The sequence below is a fragment of the Chelonoidis abingdonii genome, chromosome 2 (genome assembly GCF_003597395.2).
Source record: "Chelonoidis abingdonii isolate Lonesome George chromosome 2, CheloAbing_2.0, whole genome shotgun sequence".
NCBI lineage: Eukaryota > Metazoa > Chordata > Testudines > Testudinidae > Chelonoidis > Chelonoidis abingdonii.
In genome coordinates, this window is record NC_133770.1 from 47,825,895 (window position 1) to 47,848,753 (window position 22,859).

Below are 22,859 nucleotides of genomic sequence, written 5' to 3' on the forward strand. Positions count from 1 at the left end.
TCTTGTCCTAGTCATTAACAAGCACAATGTATGCAGAACACCAGAGGGGAATTAAAACCACAAAAAATACCTCAGGGTGGTATTTTTAATATGAGAATTTAATTTGTAATTTCACAGATTAAGAATTTTGGCTTCATTAATCCTTTTATCAGCTCACAGCAGGTTATTTGCAGAAGCATAACCATAAGGCGATATTCACTGGCAGAAACACGTCTTTGCATAACGTTAAACATCAGGAGCAGTGAAACCTTTTGAAGGGGGGAGAATAAAGATGAAAAATCATTATATTTTAAAGCAAGGTTTTGTTAAATGCCTCCAGTAAAATTTTGGAGTTACAGATATACTCTTTCTGTGTCTAGTAGATAATCATTATGAACCATAAATCCAGATGCAAGAAAGGACAATCTAAGTATCAAATACTACAATCATTTCTATTTAGTACAACTTGGATATACTTGTAAACATATTTACAAAACAAAGAAGTCATATGCTTTGGAGACTTTGGAAAATGTTTACTTTGTAGTGAAATGACTAGTTTTGGTGACTTCATTTGTCTGAGTTAATACTTTATCCAGGTGTCTGGACAGGCTTCGTATTTATACTTTATTTTAGTTTAAATTTTTGGATAAATGCAACAGTATTTAGCACACAATATAGTCAACAACCTTGCAGTCAAAACACCACAAGGCCATTTTCAAAGTCTATTTTACAAATGGTCCTCTTCATGGAACATACATTATACTGCAAAGTCCACATGCAAAATTGAAATCTTTAACATAAAAAGTCTGTGGAGAATCACAATTGTGTGAGAGAGGAAAGGAATCCCTACCATTAGAAGGAATTTTGATGGAAACACTTTTCCAACAGAAAATGGTATTTCATCTGAATCAAAACATTATGTGGAAAAGTGTAGATTTCAATGAACTTTTTATAGAATAAGTGTCAACAAATCATATCAACATTTTCACTTTTATGATGTAATTTTAACATATAATTTATACTGTATTGTAATGTTTTGCTATAACTGAAACAAACCATTTTGATGTTTTTTTTAAATGAAATATTATAATGTTCTGAAATGTGAACTTTTTGGAATTGTCATTCCGTGAGAAATGTTGAAATTTTGACTGTTTTTTCTGATTCAGAATGAAAAAAGTTTTTTTTATGTTGGAATTGCCCATAGGATGGGAATTCCATTTTCCAACTAACTCTACCTAACCTATACTGCAATCTTCACTTTCAGTGTATAAAATTTCAAAAAAAGACATAGGAATAGTGAATCTTACAATGCTGTTACAAAATTCATGCCAAAAGGGAATAATTCAGCTCACTGGAAGTGTAAAGAACAAATGAACTTGAACAATGATGCTTTGAGAGCAACCTAATCATTCCACACTGGAATACTGAAATACAGTACAATACCTGAGATCACACAGTCTTCCAAGAACCCCAGACTTTAGCTGTAATATAGAAACTAAATACTTATACTAATTATGCCAGATTTCATTTTCCATAAAAAAGTAACTTCCCTCATTCTATCCTACTTAAATGAGCTCATAAGCATTTCCATGCATAAATATGTGCAAGTAATTTGTAACACACTTTCTGATTTTAAAAAAGACCACAGAAATACCCAAAATAAATTTTAGTATGAGTACAGTACAACAGAGATAATAATTACAAGACTATGTATTTTAATAGTGGAATACAGTCTCCATAAAATAAATACAGTAGTTGAATCTTTTAAATGCACAAAAATAATGTGGTGACCCTAACACCTATTAGCTGCACTAGTATCTGTTGGACAAAAAAAAAAGATGAAGGTTTTTAGTGACCATAAAGACTCACCATTTCATTTAATTTTATACAACCAAATATGATATAACCTCTAAATGTGCACCTGTAATTTTGTTCTCTCAATCTCACAGGGGCACAAAGGAGATTTTTTTTATATGCCTGACAGCCTGATACACAGGTGCTAGCTAATGCTTGCAAAAAAGAAAAAATCCAGTCTGAGAGATTCTAATTGGAACTAGGTTTCTTGAACATCATTGCGAACCCTTCACCATTTGTATTTTTACATTCATCATTAATATTATCATGGCCATTAATAATTAGTTCCATACACAAACTTTCCTGCCATCACCTTGCAATTTTGATACAGTTTTTTCCAGTGGCTCAGCTACAGATCTGATAGACTCGACCTGCATTATGTAGAGAAATTTGGTTTGCTTTTAAATATTCACTGGATATTTTTAAACCACTTTTAATGGTCTCTAACGCTGTGGTTCTGTTCTGTTCTTTTGCGATGGAGGGAAGGCAAATGCAGAGGCTCATTCCACAGGCAACAGAGTTTTGAAGCTGGAAGACATGAAGTCAAATTATTGAATGTCCTATCTTATTTTTAGAAATTCTGGTAACATTTCTAAAGGTTACACAGGAGAAACTTCAAAAGTAATAGGAAAAAATGAATCTCAGATGGGACCAAAGTGAGCAAAAACAAAAAAACAAAATCTGAAAACACCTCTTTACAAGATGTTTGACAACATTGTATGCTCATATAACAACCTCCCCCATAAACAACCCTACTTCCTTCCCACTGAAGATTTTTAAAAATAATTTAGAAGTAGCCCAAAGCTTATTCCTTATTTCAATGTCTGCCACAGCAGTTAGCTGAATCTTTTTAAAGCAATACATTTATCATAAAACAAAATAATTAAGATTCTGAATTGTCACTTTTTCCACAGTGTCTTCTATTTTTACGGTACCGAATGTAAGGTTACAACTAGAGGTTGGAGAGAGCATGAGAGTCTTTGGGAAAAACAATAGTTATGGGAAAGGTCTATCAAACAACAAGCACTGAGGAGAATACTTAGACTCACTACAGAGAATACAGGTAAGAATGCTTATCAGAAAGAATTTCTTTGAATAAATCATTGGATTAAATTGTGCTCTAGAGGTGCAAAAAAAGAAAAAGATCAACTAAAAAAAAAAGGAATTACGTGCATGTGTGTAAATCTGAGGTTGGATTTTGCATGAGTAGGATAGTTGTTAGTCCGCGGCACAGTGAAGAGGTGGGCTCAAATATTGTGACTGACATGTTGGGAATTTTGCAGAAGTCAATAGGAAACTCCTTGCTGGTAATGATATGGTCATTACAAGCTGGTACCTAGAGGGAGTAACTGACTTCTGGTGAGGTATTGATGAAAGTAGGCATTTCACGTCACTTTTGCTATTAGATATGGGTTGAGAGACTAGTGATGAGTTCAATAAGACTAAGAGTGCTATCCGGAGTTTACCACCATGACAAATGGAGGGCCAATGCCCTTGATGGAGGAAATGATCTTGGTGGGCTCCTATAAATAAATCTCCTTTTCTACCATCATCACTTTGGTCTTGCGTGGATTCAGTTTGAGCCCACAGCTCTTCAGTCATAAGATCTGAAACATATTTCAGTGTGGAAATACTGCTTGTTGTGGCATCGGACTTTCTAACAGCATTGTGGAGACCTGCATGTTTCTGGGCCGTAGGGGATGTCTTCCAGGTTAGAATAGGTGGATGCCTGTTATATATTTTGTATGGACCTACTAATTACTTTTTGTCTGTTTGCATTATTACTACAGTATAGGCTTAGCAGGGCTTTCCTCACTTTGACACACACTCTTTTAGACCACCAACATCCCCTTTTCCACCCACACCTCTTAGGATGTCTTTTGGGCCTGTAATATCTAAATAGAGTTAGACATCTTATTTTCATAGCGACATCTGGGATGTATCATCAGGAGTGTTGTAAGCAAGACACGAGAAGTAATTCTTCTACTCTAGTCCACACTGATAAGACCACAACTGGAGTAGTATGTCCAATTCTGGGTGCCACATTTCAGGGAAGATGTGGACAAATAGGAGAAAGTCAGCAGGAGAGCAAGAAAAATCATTAAAGGTCTAGAAAACATGACCTGTGAGGAAAGATTGGAAAAACTGGGTTTGTTTAGTCTGGAGAAGAGAAGACTAAGAGACATGTAACAGTTTCCAAGTACATAAAAGATTGTTACAAAGAGGAGGGTGAAAAATTGTTCTCCTTAACCTCTGAGGATAGGGCAAGAAGCAATGGGGCTTAAACTGCAGCAAGGAGAGGTTTAGGTTGGACATTAGGAAAAACTTCCTAACTGACAGGGTGGCTAAGCACTGGAACAAATTACCTAGGGAGATTGTGGAATCTCCATCATTGGAGGTTTTTAAGAACACGAACACCTGTCAGGGATGGTCTAGTTATTATTTAGTCCTGTCTTGAGTGCAGGGGACTAGACTAGATGAACTATTGAAGTCCCTTCTAGTCCTACAGTTCTTTGATTTTATTATCAGCACAATTTAGGCAACAATTACACTTATTTTCTTACTAATTTATGGAGCACCCAAAGCATATCTCATATTGGCCTTATGTCACTTCAAAATTTACTCCATTGTTTAAAAGAATTGTCTTTTGAAAGAGACATTATCCTTGCACTTTTCTGTTTGCAGGTTAAAATATATTTTACTGTTTAATGTTGTTGACATCAACAAATTAGCAAGGAGCTATGAGAAGTGAGGTAAACTGTAACATTACTGTATCGCCTACTATAAAATTAGCCTAATGGATATTATCTCATATTCATACTGTTAATATTCTTTGTGAAAAATAAATAAATTTTGTTAGCTATGTGTATATGTTGCATTATCAGATATACACCCCAAATAAATTCTAACTGCAGTCTCTACCATTATAAAATTACATTCAATTCTGTTTTTTAAAAACCTGTAATGTTAAGGGCATGGTTTCCAGGGTGAACAGTGACCGTTAAAAACTGATGCGATCAGATTTCAGTTCTTGGCAATCTGTCCCAGTTATTGCACATGCTTTTCTCCAGCAAAGCATTTAAGACTTTCTAATGTCAGAAATGAGACTGCCTCAGAGCAGTCTGTTTACATCTTTATCGACAAGCTAAAGCCTTATGTTTTTCCTGGAGCTGTGCCTCTGCAGACATTCTTCAGCCTTGCCTGTTTCAACATGATACATCACCCATCTAAAATAAATGTAGAATGTCCCTATCTGTGGTAAATACCTTTTGTTTGGAAGCTTATGTACAGAATCTCATCTCTGTTGCCTCCAAACAAGAATTTGCACAGAATTTGCAATATAAGTTCATATGTGAAAGTAAGCTGTTAAAATAATGGAAAGAAGGAAATTTTGCTCATTCTTCAATACCTATATGAACAGAATTAGGTTTCTTTTTCCGTACCAAAACAGATACAGTAGGCCAAATACAGCCCTAGAAAAAGAAAGAGCCTGTGTGTGTGTGTGTGTGTGTGTATATATATATATATAAAAGATGAGATTGCTACTCAAGAACAATATCTTATATATGTTCAGAACAGCATCTTTCATTCCATAGGATCTCAATGCACTTTCAAATTGTTTATTATTTATTTGTATTGTAGTGGCATTTTTGGGTCCCAATCATGGATCAGACCCCTGTTGCGCTAGGTGCTGTACAAACACAGAACAAAAGGATGGCCCGTTTCCTAGAGAATTTACAATCTAAGTATAATACAAGGCACAACAGGTGAACACAGCCAACCAGGAGCAAATGATAACAAGGCAAAATTGCCCTAATCCCTGGGCTATAGGGTAGGCTGGATGGATATAAAAAAAGTGACTCTCTAGACCAGTAATAGGGCCCTCAGTTGGGAAGACTGAGACCCAAGTTTATAGCCCTGTTCCAATGACTCTGGAACAATGTCCCTGACATGTGCTTATACATGCTTGTTTTCAAAAGTCAGAGGTAGGTATGTACAAAAGCCATGCACACTTTTGAAAACGTGGGTCTAAATTAGTTTGTTGGCAGCACATCTCATGAATGAATCTGAAAATCTTAAGATTTAGATTGAGATCTTCTGACACTGACCTGCTCTGTAACCCTGGGAAACTCATTTAACCTATTTGTGCCTTCAATTCTCTATCTCTAAAACGCAGATAATAGTTGTAGCCTACCTTTCCCATAGGGTTCTTGCAAGAATTGAGTAGGCTAGCATCTGCACAGATGTCTGGAAATATAAAAGGGCTATGTAAGTATTATTATTTGGAGCGCAGAGGAGTAGAAAGCAGCACCGTGAAGGAATAGTAAATGTCTCTCCTCATCTCCGGATCTACTTTCTTCCATAGACCCTGGAGCAGAATTGAGGTTCTTCTTCGAGTGATTGCTCATATCCATTCCAGTTAGGTGTGCGCGCACTGCGTGCACGTTCGTCGGAAGACTTTTTACCCTAGCAACACTCGGCGGGTCGGCTGGGCGCCCCCTGGAGTGGCGCCGCTATGGAACCGGATATATACTCCAGCCGACCCGGCCACCCTTCAGTTCCTTCTTACCGCCCGTGTTGGTCATTGGAACAGTGGAGTGCAGCTTAGCTGACCTCCACCTCCCTAGCTACTCGTAGTTTCTCGTTGTTATTGTGTACATAGTTGTTGTTCTCGTAGATATTAGAATTAGTTGTACATTCTTAGTATAGTTAGCTTGACACTAGTTAGTGGGGTTCGGGGCATAGCCCCTTCCCCGCATCCAGTGCCGGTGCTCATGCGCGGCTCACCGGGCTTCAAACTGTGCTCGGCCTGTCACAGGCCGATGCCAACAGGAGACCCACACGACTCCTGTTTGAAGTGCCTCGGAGAATCGCGCTTAACAGCTAAGTGCTCTATTTGCACGGCTTTCAAGCCGCGAACTAAAAAGGAGTGGGACATCAGACTGAAACTGCTCCTCATGGAGGCGGCCCTGACACCGCCACCTTCGGCACCGAGCGCCGGTCAGTCTGTGAGCAGGAGTGCCCCTACGGCACCGGATCGCACCGGTACGCCTACAGACTCTCGGCACCGGCACCGAAGTCAGCTCCGTGTCACTCCCTCTCTCTGAGGTCGAAGAAGGCCAAGACTTCTGCTGCTTTGGCAATGCCCACGCTGCAGCCAGAGAGTGCGCCCAGATCGGACCACCCAGCGCCGATACCCACTGCGGCACCAACTAAATCGGCACTGTTGATTCCGGTCCCACGGGGCCGTCAAGTCCGGTGCCTGATAGCTCCCCAGCGCGTACCGCGGTAGAGCTCACCATGCCATCCACGCCAGAGGCGTTTTTGGTGGCGAGAAACTTAATCACCCTAATAGATTCGGCACTGCCCCTACCCCCGGCACCGCCGGTGTGGGTAACCCAATCTCTGGGCAAGCTGACCCTGACTAGACCACCATCTGTCGGCTGAGCGGACCGGCACCGCTCAAGATCGCGGTCCCGCAGACGCTCCTGGTCGAGACAATGCTCCCGCATTCGACGCCGCTTGCAGTCATGGCACCAGTCAGACTCGCGGCACCGGTCGGACTCAGGCTCTCCACCTCACTATTCGCGGCACCGCTCTAGTTTCCGGCACCAATCCAGGCACCGTACCTCTCGGAGCCGCTCACGCCACAGGGACTCAAGATCCCGGTCGACCTCCCGGCACCGGTCTGGTCACAGGTTCCGTTCTCGATCATGGTACCATTCTGAATACCGGCACCAGTCCCCGTTAAAGAGGGGAGCGAGGTCCGTCGGAACCTCAGCCCAAGGTTTCTCTGCTCCTCCATGGCCATCCAGGCAGACGTCGGTGTCCTCCCACGCGGACAGTTATTACGACCAGGACGAGATACGGAGGTGCCTACCGGGGTCTTCCAGGAGGTCCGGTCTCAGGACACGAGACCTCAACAGTGCTCCTTTTGGACACCCTGGGCGTACCATCAGGCCCAAGGTGCTCCATTGGCCCAGACCCGTCCCACTCTGCTCCCTCAGAGCATCGGGCGCCAGAGGCCACCATTAGCCATCCCCCTCCAGCTGGGACAGAGGAGCAGATGATCCATCCACCAGGCTCTCCGGTACCGCTAGAGCAGGAACTGACCCATGAACAAGAGGCCATTCAGGACCCTCATCCCCGGCGTGTCATCCTCTTCCTCTCCAGATGAGGCGGTGGCAGGGACCTCATCATCAGGGCCCCCACCAATAGACCTCAGAGCCCATCAGGACCTTCTTAGGAGGGTAGCACTCAACATCAGTCTCCCAATAGAGGAAGTCCCAAGGTAGAGGACCCAGTTGTCAGCATCCTGTCGGCGGATGCCCCCACTGGGGTGGCTCTGCCTTTCATCAAGACCATCCAGGCCACTGCTGACACCTTATGGCAGTCCCCAGCCTCCATTCCCCCTACGGCAAAGGGAGTTGAGAGGAAATACATGGTACCCTCTCGGGGGTACGAATACCTATATGTCCATCCTCGTCCCTCCTCATTAGTTGTCCAATCGGTCAACGAAAGGGAACACCATGGCCAACAGGCGCCAGCCCCCAAATCTAAGGAGGCTAGGCGGATGGACCTATTGGGCCGCAAGGTGTATTCGGCAGGTGCCCTGCAGCTCCGGGTGGCCACTCAGCAGGCTCTCCTGAGCCGTTATAACTACAACACCTGGGTGGAGGTGGGTAGATTCACAGAACTACTATCCCCGGACTCTCGCCAAGAATTTGCTGCATTCCTTGAAGAAGGGAAAAAGGTGGCTAGTACCTCCCTCCAGGCTTCTCTCGATGCGGCCTACTCGGCAGCCAGAACTCTGGCCTCAGGTATCACCATGAGGCGTATCTCATGGCTCCAGGTCTCCAACCTGCCACCCGAGCTCCAATTCACCATCCAGGACTTACGCTTTGATGGCAAGGATCTGTTCTCTGAAAAGACCGACCCCAGGTTGCAGAGTTTAAAGGACAACAGGGTCATCATGCGCTCTTTGGGCATGCATACGCCTGTGAGCCAACACAGACCTTTCCAGCCTCAACCCCACCAGCCGTACTTTGTGCCCCGGCACAGACAAGACTTCAACAGAAGGCGCAGGCGGGGTGGCTGTAGACGCCAGTCTGGGCCCCAAGGGGGTCAAAAACACCTCCGAGGCCTAAGTCTACCTTTTGAAGGTACGCACGAGGACGGCGTACCAGTTTCAGGACAGGATCCTTCTCCTCCCTTCACCAACCGCCTCTCCTACTTCCTTCTGGCGTGGTCCCAATTGACCTCAGATATCTGGGTCCTACGCACGGTGAAACAAGGATACCACCTCCAATTTGTTTCAACCCCACCTTCCCACCCCCCAACTCAGTCCCTCTTCAGGGACCCCTCTCACTAGCAAGTCCTCTTACAAGAGGTGCAGTCTCTCCTCGCCGCAGGAGCAATAGAGGAGGTACCACCAGACGAGAAGGGAAAAGGGTTTTACTCCCGCTACTTTCTGATCCCCAAGTCCAAGGGAAGCCTCAGGCCTATCCTAGACCTGCGAGGCCTCAACAAGTTTATGGTCAAGTTGAAGTTCCGCATGGTCTCCCTGGGGACTATTATCCCATCCTTGGATCCTGGAGACTGGTATGCCGCCCTCGACATGAAGGACGCATACTTCCACATCGCCATCTTCCCTCCACACAGGAGGTATCTTCGCTTTGTAGCCAATCACCAGCACTTCCAATTCGCTGTCCTCCCCTTTGGCCTCTCCACAGCCCCAAGGGTGTTTACGAACTGTATGGCCGTCGTCGTCGCCGCCCACCTCCGCCGGCAGCAGATACATCTATTCCCATATCTGGATGACTGGCACATCAAGGGAACCTCCCGGACTCAGGTCAAACAGCATGTAGACATAATCACGGACCTATTCTCACGGTTGGGGCTGCTCCTCAATGCAGAAAAGTCCACTCTGGTCCCCACACAAAGGCTGGACTTCATAGGGGCAACCCTGGACTCCACTCGAGCCAGGGCCTACCTACCTCAGCCACATTTCCAGGCGATCACAGCGATCATTCGAAGTCTGCAGATCTCCCCAACCACCTCGGCTCACATGTGTCTCAGCCTACTGGGCCACATGGCCGCATGTACTTATGTGACCAAATATGCCAGGCTCCGCCACCGGCCCCTTCAAACATGGCTCAATTCGGTCTACCGTCCGGGCAGGGACCCAATAGACATTCTGGTGACCATTCCCCTGAGCACCTTATGCTCCCTCGACTAGTGGCTAACTCCTTCCCTAGTGTGTGCAGGGCTGCCGTTCCATCCACCACAGCCCTCGCTCTCCCTGACGACAGATGCGTCATCTCTCGGTTGGGGGGCTCATCTCGGTCACCTTCGCACCCAGGGCCTTTGGTCTTCGCAGGAGCTGACGCTCCACATAAAAGTCCGAGAGCTGAGAGCACTCCGCCTCGCATGCCAGGCGTTCCAACAACATCTTCACGGCCATTGTGTCTCAGTGTTTACAGACAACACAACGGCCATGTATTATATCAACAAACAGGGAGGGACTCGCTCTTCTCCCCTATGTCAAGAGACCATTTGACTCTGGGACTTCTGCATAGCTCACTCAATAGACCTGGTGGCGTCCTTTCTCCCAGGAGTTCGGAACACTCGGGCGGATCAGCTGAGCAGATCCTTCCTTTGTCACGAATGGTCGATAAGACCAGACGTTATTCATTCAATCTTCCAGAGGTGGGGTTTTCCCCTCATAGATCTGTTAGCCTCTCGCACGAACAGGAAATGCCAAGCGTTCTGCTCCTTCCAGGGTCTTTCACCAGGATCGATCACGGACGCATTCCTCATGTCGTGGAGGCACCACCTGCTTTATGCCTTCCCACCGTTCCCTCTGGTTCACAGCGCCTTAATAAAACTCCGCAGGGACAGAGCGCATCTAATCCTGATTGCGCCTGCGTGGCCCAGACAACACTGGTACACCACACTGCTCAACCTGTCCATGACCAACCCAGTCATCCTGCCACTCCTTCCAGACCTCGTAACACAGGACCACGGCAGTCTTCGCCACCCAGATCTGCAGGCCCTTCACCTCATGGCATGGCTCCTGCATGGCTGAACAAATCGGAGTTACGCTGTTCCGCTCCGGTACAGCATATTCTCCTTAGTAGCAGAAAGCCTTCCACTCGGCCAGCGTACCTGGCCAAGTGGAAGCGTTTCTCCTGCTGGTGTTCTACACAGAATGTTACTCCTTCTGAGGTCTCAATCCCCACTGTTTTGGACTACCTCTGGTCTCTTAAGCTGCAGGGCCTGGCGATATCTTCTCTGAGGGTGCACTTGGCGGCTATGTCCACATTCCATCCTGGAAAAAGTGGCCACTCTGTGTTTTCCCACCCCTTAGTCACTAGATTTATTAAGGGCCTGGAGCGCCTCTACCCCCCAGTACGCCGCCCTGCCCCCACCTGGGACCTCAACTTAGTCCTAAGCAACTTATGCATCCGCCATTTGAGCCATTGGCGACTTGCTCGCTCCTGTACCTGTCGTGGGAAGACAGTCTTCCTAGTGGCCATTACATCGGCCAGAAGGGTCTTCGAACTTCGAGCACTTATGGTGGACCCGCTGTATACTGTCTTTCACAAGGGCAAGGTACAGTTGCGACCTCATCAGGCATTCCTCCCTAAGGTAGTGTCGGCCTTCCATACCAACCAGGACATCTTCCTCCGGTCTTCTTTCCGAAGACTCACTCATCTCGGAGGAGCAGCAGTTACACTCCTTAGATATCCATAGGGCGCTCGCCTTTTATATCGAGTGGACAAAGCCCTTCCGGAAATCCCCCCAGCTATTCGTGGCAGTCGCTTGAACGGATGACAGGTCTACCAGTCTCGTCCCAGAGGGTCTCCTCTTGGGTAACGGCATGCATACGCACATGCTATGACCTGGCTCATGTCCTTCAGGCCATCTCACTGTGCATTCTACCAGACGTCTACCAGAGCCTTCCTGGCCCACGTGCCTATCCAGGAGATATGTCGCACAGCGACCTGGTCATCGGTCCACACCTTTGCTTCGCACTATGCTCTGGTTCCAAACAGTCTAGAGATGATGCAGCCTTTGGCTTTAGCGTTCTGCACGCTGCCACATCTCACTCCGAGACCCCTCCGCCTAGGTAAGGCTTGGGAATCATCTAACTGGAATGGATATGAGCAATCACTCAAAGAAGAAAAGACGGTTACTCACTTTTGTAACTGTTGTTCTTCGAGATGTGTTGCTCATATCCATTCCAAACCCGCTCCCTTTCCCCTCTGTCGGAGTAGCCGGCAAGAAGGAACCGAAGGATGGCCGGGTCAGCTGGGGTATATATCTGGTGCCATAGTGGCACCACTCCAGGGGGCGCCCAGCCGACCCGCCAGGTGTTGCTAGGGTAAAAAGTCTTCCGACGAACGTGCACACGGTGCTCGCACACCTAACTGGAATGGATATGAGCAACACATCTCGAAGAACAACAGTTACAAAGGTGAGTAACCATCTTTTTTCAGGGTATATAAACTGACAAGAGGTAAAAGGGATTGAGATGTTTGAGAGATTTTTCTGCCACTAATGAAACAAAATAAAAGGAAATGAGAGCAAAGTAGACAGGAGTACAGATGTTTTTATGCTCATTCAGAGGTCTGTTTGTGTTTGCAGAGAGCCTGAAACAATCTCTGAGGTTTGAACTACCTTCTTTGTTTCAGTGGGCACTGCCTTAGAAGCTAATGATGATCCTAAAATGTACAATATATAACATATTTCTCTGTAAAAAGAAGAAATATTTTAAATTGTCTCCCTAAAACTACTGAGTTATAACTAAGCAGAGTTGGTTCTGCCATTCAGCTTGATTTGTTACTGATGAATCTTGGCTTGTTTTCTTCTTTGAAGAGTGATGGAAAATGACAAAGAAAAATGATGTAAAATTCCCCAAAATACACAAATACCCCTCAAACCAGGCCCAGAAGCTTGGTTGACTGACTTTGGGGGGAGGGGGAGAATCTGTTCTCCTTCTCCTCAGTGATTGCTCCCTTGGTTCCTCTCTGTACCCCTATCTCTACAGTTACTCTCCCTCAGAAATCTCCAGCTAACCATACCTGAGAAATTAATGCAAGGAACAGAGTTGTTAGCAGGGGCTGGGAAGGAATTTGCAGCATCCTAGGGAGGCACTGCTATCCTTGGAGTACAGCAGTGGTATTGCTGCCTGCCTGCTACATAGCTGCCAACAATCCCAAAACAATGGTGAGAAAGCAGTTTTTGAAAACCTAGGCTACCTCACCAGATATGAACTCCTGACATCTACAAATGTGATCTCCCTGTGGGCTAAGCTATGGCATTGCCACGAGCCCGAAGCAGGGAGTGGCACGTTGTCCCACTGCTCCTGGGGTGCACTGGACAGACAGCATACATCCCCTGGAACACCAGCACAGTAAATCATCAAAGACCAACTTGAAGATTGTTCACTAATGAGGGGAAAATAGTAAATATCAAATAATGAGCTTCATATCAGTATTCCCGGAGAAATTCTGTGCCAAACAATTAAAAATTCTGTGCACAATATTTTAAAAATCTTCAAAATTCTGCATATTTTAATTGTCAAAGTAACATAATATAATCACATCAGTTTCCATTATTTTGGTAATTTATTTCAAAATACCTGTCAGCAAGTATGTCTGTAACTATACAGACAACAAAAAAGATTCAGGAAATGTTTTTTGATCAATAGATTAAGCATATTAATGCAGAACTCTAAGTAATAAGTCATTTAAGCTACAATACAGAAATGTATTTCCCGCACCCCTCAGAAGCAGTGCAAAGCCTTGGGGGAGTCAGGGTGTCATAAATAGATAGCTAAGGGTTAATGTTTCTTTTACCTGTAAAGGGTTAACAAAGGGAACCAAACACCTGACCAGAGGACCAATCAGGAAACTGGATTTTTCAAAGTCAGGCGAGGGAATTTTTGGACTCGAGTCTTCTTTGTACTTCATCAGCTATGAGAAGGGTTCGTTACTATCGCTCTATCTTCTTGTTTCCAACTTGTAAGTACAGGTAGAAAAAATATAGGCTTTATGTTGTTTGGTTCTGTATTTAATTGTGTGTTATCTTGCTGGATGTTTCAATTGGACATAGTCTTTTGATCAGACGTTTATTCTATTTTTGTCCAAGCATTTAAGCCCTGTATTGCATCTTGATGCCAGAGTTTATATTCTTATGTCTTTTTTCTCTTTCTTTTCTTATATAAGTTCTCTTTTTAAGACTTGTTTGAATTTTTCTCTCTGGTAGGTAAGGAACAAGGAGGAATTCTCTTTGTGTTACATCTACGGAGGGTAAGCTCTGCACACCAGGAGTTGGTGGGAGGGGGAAGAGATAAGATCATCTCTGCTTCCTTGTATTTGGGGGTTGTCCTCTTTGTGGAAAAAAGAGACATGCTTCTTGTATTGTATGTAAGAGATTGCTCCGTACTATCAGGTAGCCAGAGAGGAAGTCTGGTGGAGAGGAGAGGGGAAGAGTGGGTTACTTTCCTTTGTTGTGAGACTCAGAGTCTCTGAGGCTTGGTCTCTCCAGGGAAGTTTTGGGGAGACCAGACGGGCCAAAACCTGTGGAAATTTTGGATGGTGGCAGCGAGATAAAATCCAAGCTGGTAATTAAGCTTGGAGGTTCATGCTAAGCATCCAGATTTTGGACGCTAAGGTCCAGATTTGGGACAGAGGCTTATTACACAGGGGTAATGGAAGAGTGGAGGGAGAGAGAAGTAATTGGCGAGAAGGCGTCTGGGTGTGAACTTGGAGGGTTGTTGGGTGTGAGTGGGAGAAATATGGAACAGGGTGGGGTATTTTGGGGGGTGTGTGAGAGAGATTGTTAGGGAGTTGGAGAGCCTCTCATGCAGATCCTGACAGACCCTTAGCCTCTCCCATTCAGTCAGACACATCTGCCCCTGTCCCCATGTATCCCTGCACCCTCTCTCCCCCTTTCCCCATGTGTCCCTGCACCCCCCTCCCATTCAGCCCTGCCTCAGTACTGTCACTCCACTAGTTCCTATGCCACTGCCCCAGTCTTTCCCCCAAACTAGTCCTTTTGAACCCCAGTCTATGTGACTCCCTCCCCCCAGCAGCCCCGTGTGCCCTGCTCTGTCCATTCCCCCCATATCGCATGCCTCCTCACCTGACCCCACTGGCAAGGCACTGTGGGGAAGGCAGCTTTTTTCCCTCCCTCTCTGTGGCTGGCTGAGCCAGCTGCCCTCTCTTCCGATGCCACAGCAGCCCCGGTAGATGAAAGGTGTAATTGCAATGCCTTCCCTGCAGAATGCATTTTCTGCTGGAAGAAAAAATCTGCGGGGGACATGAATTCTGCATGTGTGCAGTGGCACAGAATTTCACCGGGAGTAATATCAGAGAAAAGTCTTTGTTGCCCCTGAGTAGAACTCTGTGATAAAAGCTCTTGACTGCAACCAAAAATAATGTTTTAGGAGGGTTCTTGAGAATGCAGATATTTTTCTTTCATGTCTAATATTTTTCTTCTGTTTTTTTTTAAATGGACAGTAAACATGTCAATACCTATAAAACAAAAATTGGTGGTTGCACACAGCTCTGCCATTGCCAGTTTCTATAATAACCAGACTGGGCCACAAAAAACTCCAGAGCCATTTTTGCCCTTTGGTCAGTAAAAATTATGGCCAGAACTTGTTCCTCCAGTAAAGGGTAAATCAAATGGTAATTGAAAAGGCAAAACATTATCTGTTATCAAATTGTATGATATGTTCTCACATAGTAATTCATATCCTGAGTTCCAATGGGTTGGACAAAGCCAAAGATGTGTTTCTGACCAATTACTGTGTGCTTCCTAGAGCCAGCAGGGACAATTTAATTCAGGATGGTAACACCATGTGCTTTTAAAATATTTAACCTGTATTACCATAATGAGATCCCCCTGGCTTTATAAATCTCCTTGACAATTCACTGGAACAAAACAAAAAGTGGTCTTTATTTGTATTGCTTCTCCACAGGCACATGCATACAAGCAATCCTGAATTTCAATTGGAGGATGCTGAATTCTTTCTTCTGTGTCCATTTAAGCTGGCAAGTGACATAAAAACCCAGCCAATCAGAAAGGCTATATTCTCATTCAGGTCAGCTCAGCTGTGTGAAACAAAATAAAGCTTAATTGACAACAGTTTCTAATAGAATGGCAAAAACTGCTAATTGCTAAAAAAGTGTGATATCCAAAAACACAAATATGTTTTGTAAAAATGCTTCTCTCTAATCTAGTAGCTTGTCGTTATGTCCGGTGATAAGTGAATTACAGATCAAGCCAAATATTTTCTTTTTCAATTTTTTTCTTCTCCTTAGCATTTACAAAATGTGTAAGATACCCTCTTCAGCACTGCTGTATAGGAACATCATTTTTGAAAGCTTTTCTTTAACGCGAGCTGCGGGGAAGCTATAGTCCAGCAGTGTATGAGTCAGTCTGTTTTGAAAAGTCTTTCTAATTCATCATCACCTTGCTTTTCTCTACCCTGTGTGTCCCGTCCCGTCACTGCTAAATCACCCTGGAAAGCTATTTTCTGTGGTTCTAATTCCTGTTCTGAGCAGCATCAGGAGATAAAACTATAGTAATTATAATGAAGTAGGGTCTTCATGAAAGGGAATTCCTGGGCTGAGTTACTTTACTAGCTAACTTGACTTTGATTCTGTAGTTGTTTATGTCATCAAAAGCTGAAAGCCCAACATAGAATTTTATCCTTCCCAGAATTTCTAAGTTCAGTGTAAAACAAAGTCTTTATAGAATAAATAGCACCGAAGTGTAACACCACAGTAGATGGAACCATTTTAAAGATAAAGGTGTTTTAGAGTTGGATTCAAATAGTTGTATAAAAGCACTCGTGTTGCACCAGCTGAAAAGATGGAAGCCTACGTACTAAAGATGGGGGTGTTTAAAGTCCTAATTTTTCTTGCATCTCTCTCTACCAAATGATGTCTATACATCAATGTTGAGGGCCATTTTAATTATTTAACTAAAAATACTGGATTTGCATAAATTGCCTTTAGTGAAAGGACTAATAAGATGCATTTGTGTTGGGCAGCTGAAAGCAATTTGGGTTTGAGTCCAGTAATAATACTAACTGGAACTGAAATTGTAGCATTAATTTTGTAAAACATTAAATTAGTAGTGAGTACACAAAGAGAACTGCAGGATCCTAGAGGTTTCTGTGGCCTTTTTTTTTTTTTTTACCATTTTTAGTGCCATAATTTTAGAAGGTTAGTAACATAATGGTTTTATGGGGCTATTCATACTGTGTTTTAGTTAGCATCAAAGGATAAGGCCATCACGCTGATGGAAAACACCCTAAATGATATGCACATAGCAATTTGTCCAAGAAAGCCACAGGATTGGACTATATTCTCATCTTGAAGCTGTTTTGTTCTAATTTGTGGAAAATGGAAGTTATAGACCAAATTCTGCCTTCAAGCCCACAATACACTGAAGCAGGGGGTTGGACTAGATGATCTCTTGAGGTCCCTTCCAACCCTGATATTCTATGATTCTGTGAGACCAGTATGTCCAGCATGCATATGCTCAGAGGGTGAAATTCTCATCCATCATGTAGCAGGTCAGCGCTAGGATTTGTGCTAGCCAACTGCAGATGGAGCAGTGGCCAAGGGGACCTATATGCCACGGAAAGGCTTTCCATATCAAACCCGTGTACTCAGTGGTACTTAAGCACATGCTTAAGTGCTTTCTGAATTGTGTCCATAGTTAGTGTATTCTACTCTAACATGGATTTTGTTACTGCTGGTCATATTTACTACAAAAACCCACTGGAGTACACAGCTTCCTTGGATTTCGGGGATCAAATCCACATTTGGAGTTGGAAATGCACTGACATGAAATTATGCAAAGTGAGCCATTCACTTAAAGAACCCACTTAAGAATCCACATTTGGTGGGAGCCTCTCATATGGTCTCATTGATCCATTCAAACACTGGACCCAGTGGGCTAATCGGGTCCATTCATGAAAGGCCAGGAAAGCACATACTCCTCTACGTGTATGAAATAGACCCTGAGCAGAAGCAGCAGTTCAAATAAGATGGTCCAGAGGAACGGCAAAGTAGAAGATAGGTATTCGTATGACATGGGGCACAGGTTGCACAAAGTGGGCAAAAATGTTTTTATTTTTTTAAAGTCCTGAACTACAGTGGAAGAGGGGGCAGAAGAGATTTTTGGGGAAGAGGAGTTTTGATTAAAATAACATGAAAAGGGCTTCCCAAACTGTGGGCAGGATTCTGATGCAAGTGCTTAGTAGTAGTTCAAGATGCTTCTTTAAAGAGCCCACTGGGGTGGGGAAGGGGTTGAGGATGAAAGAAAAGGGGCAGTGAGGAAGACAGAATGGGAGACTGTGATCACACTTTGGCTTATTACCTAGAACACTTGCCATGACCAGCTTTTGAAATATCCCAGGCTATGGTCTATAAATTCTGTATTGTGATTGTATATTCTGTATTATTCTTTTTTGGAACTTGCAGTTGCATATTTATAGGTGTATTTTTTGAGTTATGTTGTTTCACAGTCAGGTCAGCTACACAGCTGCTGGATGAGGAAGGAAGTATCACTAATATTAAAGTTGAACCTGCATCAAGGGAAAATAGCATTTTTTCTACCTTTGAATAGTCTGATGCTTATGTTTTAGTTCACTTCTGATAATTTACCCTTAAGCATTTTTAGCTGTAGTTTTAAGTAACTTTCAGTGTATAGGATTCTAATTTAGCATCTCAGATAATGCAGTTAATCTCTGAAGATATAGATGGTATTTTCAGTAACACAAATGCTCAGCTAATGCTGTTTATCCATCTTTTCATTTCATGTTTGTTCGTTCTTGAATTTGGGATACAGAAGATGAAATCTTGTTTGCCCCAAGTGCACTGTATTGTATTATTAATATTAGAATAGCAGCCGATTCCCACTAGACGGTCTTTGTGGTCTGCTCATGCTCTAAGAAGTGTCTAGGCATAAAAGGTTGTTTGAGTTGAAGTGGGCTGATAGTCTGGGATGACATTTGAATGCATAGAGGACAATGTCTAAATGACAATGACTGGAAGAGAAGCAAAAGAAGCTCTAAACTATCCTATTCTCTCATAGATGGTCACCTCTCCTTTAGGATTATTTTGTCACATGATTCCTCAGTTAGGCTTTGTCTATGGGGAAAAAGTGGAACCACTGAAGGGGAGAAACTTAGGTTCCCAGACAAAGAAGAAGCTTCTAGTGCTGACACATGGCCTGTAACCTATAGAGACAGCAAATCTAATGAGAGCCGTTGCCTGTAAGGCATAATTTGCAGTGTTCAGAATTAATAAAACATTTTACTTTTAGCAAAATCATAAAACAAAAATCTATTTCAGTAAACTCCTCAGAATGGTATGCACTGGGATGGTTTCTATGAATAAGTGGTTTCAAGAGCTTTGTATCAATATTTCAGTTGCATAGTTTATGGTAGTAGACTGTGAAACAAATAAAGTAAAACCCCCCGGGGCCAAATTCTGTCCTTGGATAAGTACATGCAACACCCACTGAAGTTAATGGGAATTGAGTGTGCTCAGCTCTGGGCAGAATTGGGCCCACGAATGCAGTAATATTTTTAAGAGTCAATTGATCAAATTGCATGAATTTACGCTGCCCCGTAATTTACAGTTTAGTCTGACTTTTGTTCCCATGGCTGCATGTCATTAAAATAATCTTAAAGGTCTCGGGGAAAAAGCAGACAAATTCAGAACAAGATATCAAAATCTCCAATACCTTGGCACAACAGAGGAGGCTAACACTGAAGCAGTGTCATCTGATTCTTCAGAAGTGGAGGTTTAAGACTTATAGTTCCATAATTTTGTGGTGGTGTTATAAACGACTAATGTTTTAATGTAATTTTTACTACATACATGTCTTGATATTTTTCAATGGTGGATTATCATTTTTCTGTAATGGTAGAGAGCTATTAATTATATACTATAACTGTTGCAAATATATCTGTTGACATAATTGCTATAAATGGGAGGAACAATATCATTAGAATGTGCTTAATATTATTACTTGTGTTGTAATTGTATAAAGACAACATATGTTTTTGTGTAATCCCTTAATAAAAGTTTTGAATTCATTATTACATAAAATATGTACTACATTACTTAGTACAACACTGTAACTGCTTAGTTTATGTATTTTTTTTCTAAATCTGTTATTTCAGTCTGAACTATCCAGCTACTGACCTTGATCTGGAACAGATTTAATGTTAAAGTTCTAGAAGAGCAAAAAAAAAAATTAAACAGGTCTCTTAATACATTTGACTAATTCAACAGTAGCTAATCTATCACACTGTAAAATGAACTAAACCAAAACAAATCACTCGTTGTCATAACTGCTATGCTTGGTTTCAATGCACAAAACTTCATATAGACTATGTTCAAATTATATTTGTTGTTTACAAATGTTTGTGCCTAAAAACAGAGGTGTAAATATTGCCAGCATTTAAATTAGGTTTTAAAATACTAATTATGGCTTACATGACAAAAAAATTAATAATTCCTGGGTGCAAATATTTATTAAGTTTACAGCCCCTAATTAATTCTGTAAAGAACGCCATTTGGCAGAGCAGAATTATGAGGGTCACATATAGGTAGTGGCAGAGGAAATACATATATTTTCTATTTATATGATAAAATGTACTTGTGTTCTTTAGAAAATGGCACATCTCAGAGGTGTTGCTCTCAAAATGATCTCAGGATGGAAAGAAAATAGTAATTATAGAACTAGGCATTAAATTCTGCCCTAATTTTCCCACCAGTTTTTCAGTGTTTCAGCTGCTTCAGAGACTTAAAGTATTCTCATTAGGTAGCTGCAGAGGCAGCTCGCTTGCCTATTCCCTCATTCTCTCGCTAGCTTTTTCTTTCTTTCTTTTTTTCCCCCTGCCTTGGGAGTAACTGTGAAGATCATTTGTTGGAATGATTGGCAGGTTAGAGGATTCGATCAGATGAGTTCCTCTTAGTGCAGGTCAAAAAGGCTAGTTAGCAGGAGCTGTCGAAAAATGCCAGCAGCATTCAAAATGGGAAATGTCATGACTTCGAGGCAGGGGGTGCCACCTGGAACAGAAAGCCCCCAACTCATTAGCAATTTACAGGATGCAAGCTTAAATGGAGGGAGCAGAGGAGGAAAGATAATACCCAATAGGGAAAATTATTGTGAAGTGGAATTGATTTCATGTATAATTTGTTTATCACTAGAGGGGACAAATGCTGTCCTCCTGACATGTGCGGAGGAGTGTAGACTATGAATGAAGCAATTTAGCATAATCTCCAGGTTGAGCTCTGGATTTAAAGAATGCAAACTTCTTTCTTCCTTGCTATGGAAATGATCAGGTCATGTATTAATTAAACCTGACATACTCTCAAATGGTTTATCTGGGCAATTGTAGCAGTTCGGCGAAACCTAGTAGATAGAGAATACATTTATTAGAAACATGGTATGGTATGGTTTTGGGCTTTTGGACACAAAGATTTATCTTTTTTAAGCTACTGTTGTGAAAAATCTGTCTCGATGGCAGACTGAATTAGAACACAGCTCATGTTTATCTTTGGTCATACTGGATAAAATCAGAATACAATTTCAGTTTCACAATATAATTTCATTTCCAGAAAAGACCATATGCCCTTAGAAAGTAAAGATTTTTTTGAAAAATATGGTTTTAAAAATGTATGTTTTTTCATTTAAAATTAAGTCTAAATGAAAAACTGCAAGGTCTCCTGGCTACCTTTGACTTATAGGATGCATATATTAAGTCTCAGCCATACAAAATACTCAGTGTTGTGTGAGACTTTCTGTGACTGAAAATTGCAGGCAGAGCCTTCGTCACAGGGAGTTAAATGAACCATGGCTATTAATGCTACTAGCCATTGATTGTTTCATCATTCTGTATCTGAGTGTATAAGATATATTGCATGACAGGGAAAATTAAATTGCATAGGTAACATTTTTGAAAAATGATGGTACATTGAACTATGAGAAAATAATATTGCACAATCCATTGCCTACACTTCTGCTCAATCCTGCACCTATTGGCTTAAATGGGCGTGGAATTGGATGCTTTATCAAAAACGTCTTGGACACACTAATACCATTTTAGACTGAGTAAACTTGGTTTAGAAGCAACAGTCTGTCTTTGAATAACTTATACTGCAAGGTATATCTTCTCTTGGCAAGGAATGTTATCTCATTTATCTTAAACACACGCATCTAGCAAGTTTGCTTGTTGTTGCAAGTAAGTTTGCTTGTTGTTGCAAGTCATGTACAGCGTTGCTTAATTTTTTTTAATTCTGAAGTATGTTTGCTTAGTATTAAGACTCTGCACGTGTATCTTTTCAACATTTCTCTGATTTGAGCTTTCCTTTTTTTATATACTTCAGCAAGTTTTTTCTATGACAGTAATGAAATAGCTGTGTCTTGTTTTATCAACTAACCACAAGCTGTTGGATTTCCCTTCCTAAAACTAATGAGAATCAGAATTTATTTCTTTAAAAGATTTTGTAACAAAAATATTGGTCGAAAAACTGCAGATGGATGATTTCTGTTTTGCGTTCTTCGTAAAAAGCTTAACATTAAGCTATGTTCCCACTCTGTCTGTCTGTCCAACAGATGAGTTAATACAGCATTGTAAACACAGGCATCTTCTGGTTCTCAGATGACTACTTTAGTGCAAAGTTTTCCTCTCTGGTCCATACCATGGCAACCAGCTCCAATACTCAGATCTCCCCGTACGTGCATATATCTCAGATCTGTGCATGTGCAATAAATCGAGATCCACTGTGCAGACCTGAAGGAGAATTTTGCCAGTGTTGTGTAATTCTGTAAATTTCCTATAGTAGGAGTTCTCAACCTTTTCTTTTGACTCCCTTGCCTTCCCCCCATGGCCCAGCATTGCAGGACCCTCCAGACTTCTGCTGCAGGGTTGACTCCAGGCTTCACTTGTGGGAGGGCTTCTGCCCTTCAGGGCAGGGGGT

At 42.6% G+C, this 22,859-nt stretch overlaps 1 protein-coding gene across 7 annotated transcripts in view; it reads left to right on the forward strand.

Moving 5' to 3' along the window:
- Positions 1–22,859, forward strand: part of CDK14 (cyclin dependent kinase 14) — a 545,410-nt gene that overhangs the window by 446,995 nt on the left and 75,556 nt on the right. For all 7 annotated transcript variants that reach the window (XM_032798112.2, XM_075062353.1, XM_032798113.2 and 4 more), the window contains one exon: positions 2,748–2,896. In XM_032798112.2, the coding sequence (XP_032654003.1) occupies positions 2,748–2,863 (116 nt within the window). In that variant the 3' untranslated portion in view covers positions 2,864–2,896. The remainder of the gene's footprint in view (positions 1–2,747; positions 2,897–22,859) is intronic.